Source organism: Hippocampus comes, unplaced genomic scaffold (genome assembly GCF_001891065.2).
Source record: "Hippocampus comes isolate QL1 unplaced genomic scaffold, H_comes_QL1_v1.1 scaffold352, whole genome shotgun sequence".
Taxonomy (NCBI): Eukaryota; Metazoa; Chordata; class Actinopteri; order Syngnathiformes; family Syngnathidae; genus Hippocampus; species Hippocampus comes.
The window spans coordinates 172,291-174,536 of record NW_017804847.1 but is presented as its reverse complement, the minus strand read 5'-3'; the positions used below and the strand labels follow the sequence as shown (position 1 = coordinate 174,536).

The following is a 2,246-nucleotide window of genomic DNA, read 5'->3' as shown; positions in this document are numbered from 1 at the left end:
GAACTCAAACGCGTCTTCGTTCAATGTTGTCAACTAATATCCGGATTATGCAAATTTTCCTCAATTCTCCGGAGAAATTTTCATAAAAATTTGAAAAACCCGGAATTCCGGGAAAATCCGGAGGACTTTCATCTCTGGTAGTGTTAAAGTTTATCTTCTTCCTCCTTGGTTGATTAACGGCCCCCCAAGTGTCTTCTGTTGTCCCCCCGCACCTTGGGTCCCAAATCAAACCAGGAAAGGAGGAATGATACTGGATTTTAACAATCCCTCTCTTGATCACAATCAATATTGTGATCACAAAACCATCTACTATAAAAACCAAATCAAACCAGGAAAGGAGGAATGATACTGGATTTTAACAATCCCTCTCTTGATCACAATCAATATTGTGATCACAAAACCATCTACTATAAAAACCAAATCAAACCAGGAAAGGAGGAATGATACTGGATTTTAACAATCCCTCTCTTGATCACAATCAATATTGTGATCACAAAACCATCTACTATAAAAACCAAATCAAACCAGGAAAGGAGGAATGATACTGGATTTTAACAATCCCTCTCTTGATCACAATCAATATTGTGATCACAAAACCATCTACTATAAAAACCAAATCAAACCAGGAAAGGAGGAATGATACTGGATTTTAACAATCCCTCTCTTAATCACAATCAATATTGTGATCACAAAACCATCTACTATAAAAACCAAATCAAACCAGGAAAGGAGGAATGATACTGGATTTTAACAATCCCTCTCTTGATCACAATCAATATTGTGATCACAAAACCATCTACTATAAAAATCAAATCAAACCAAGAAAGGAGGAATGATACTGGATTTTAACAGTATCAATATGAAATACTTATTTTGTGATATACTTTCCAGCCATATTGCCCAGGCCTATCTTGGAATATTTCGGTCTTATTAAGAAAAAAACTAAGCTTTACTTCAATATGTTATTGGCAGGGGATTGAGTGTTTGGGCAGTTGTGGCCAAGTGGTTGACAGCATTTCCTGCCAAACTGTTCTTTACTGAGCATATCAACACAAACACAAAACTGCTCACTGAGGAGAAGTCAAGTCAGCCTCTTCACATGCATGTCAAAGTCTGAAGTGCACATGAAAGCATAATTCTCTGGGTGATACCAAAACATCATGGACGTGGTTACCAAGACTCATGCCCACAAAATTTGAATAAACACATTGTTGAGTGCTTGTTAGAGGAATCTATGAGCAAAATTGTATCATGTTTAAAGTTTCATTTAATTTGGGCACATCTAAACGTTTGGATGCGTATCCAGCACCCCCAAATGCCTGTGCACAAAGGCGCCGGCTGTCTGGGCGGAGGGCTTTTGAAGTCCACAATTAGCACGTCAATGCAGGTGGGCGATCAGAGGAGAGAGGGCTGGACTCGGTCACAAAGGGGAAATGAATAATTCAGGAACAGCGGTTGAACAACAAAAGACGATTTGAGAACACCCATCGCGCCCAGGCGACATTGGCCGTCCGCAAAGTCTGCAACATGTTGATTCAGAGTAGACCAGACAGAAAGGGGCCAATGTACCGGTGGTTCAAAGCTTAAACCCAGGTAACCAATCACTACCGAGGGGCCGGACCGGGCGGTGCGGTATGCAAATATCGGGGGCAGTGTTTTCCTTGTATGTTACAATAGTCCGAATTGGCGGGAAAGGAGCTTGAGAGTGTGATCATCGGGGCAACTACCGTCGTTCGCTCTCAGAGATCCCTCCCGCCGATCTTGAAGACAATTTTCCCTGTGTGCCGAGTCATTTCTTTAACTTTGTCAGAGAAAAACTCTGACAGTGCTAGACGTTATTAATATAAAGTTGTTCTTAATGGACCGAAGAGAATAAAAAATTCTCATCAAATGCACAATATCAAGTCTTTCTAAGCATTTTGTATGACTCACCATCACAGACCAAGCTATCTGTGCCACCAACCTCCACAGTCCTGAACGGCAAAGAGTGGTAAGTTTTCTGAGGCTGCTGGAGACTTCCTGAATAAACAAACAATTCATATATATGTGGATCATTCACATATATTTTGGAAATGGACAAAACCTACTGAGTCCTGGAAGGTAGCAGGTGAAGTTCTGAGTCAGGTATGGTGATATTTGGTTTCATTAAGCTCTAATACCATATGCTCTGGCAATTTTCAAGACATTATATTGATCAGAGATGAAAGTGGACTTTTCTGAAAATTCCGGAAAAAATAAATAAATAA

General features: G+C 40.2%; 1 protein-coding gene across 4 annotated transcripts in view; it reads right to left on the bottom strand.

Moving 5' to 3' along the window:
• ncapd3 (non-SMC condensin II complex, subunit D3) overlaps nucleotides 1-2,246 on the bottom strand; it is a 33,316-nt gene that overhangs the window by 20,935 nt on the left and 10,135 nt on the right. For all 4 annotated transcript variants that reach the window (XM_019877074.1, XM_019877083.1, XM_019877061.1 and 1 more), the window contains exon 13: nucleotides 1,933-2,019. In XM_019877074.1, coding sequence (XP_019732633.1) covers nucleotides 1,933-2,019 — 87 coding nt within the window. The remainder of the gene's footprint in view (nucleotides 1-1,932; nucleotides 2,020-2,246) is intronic.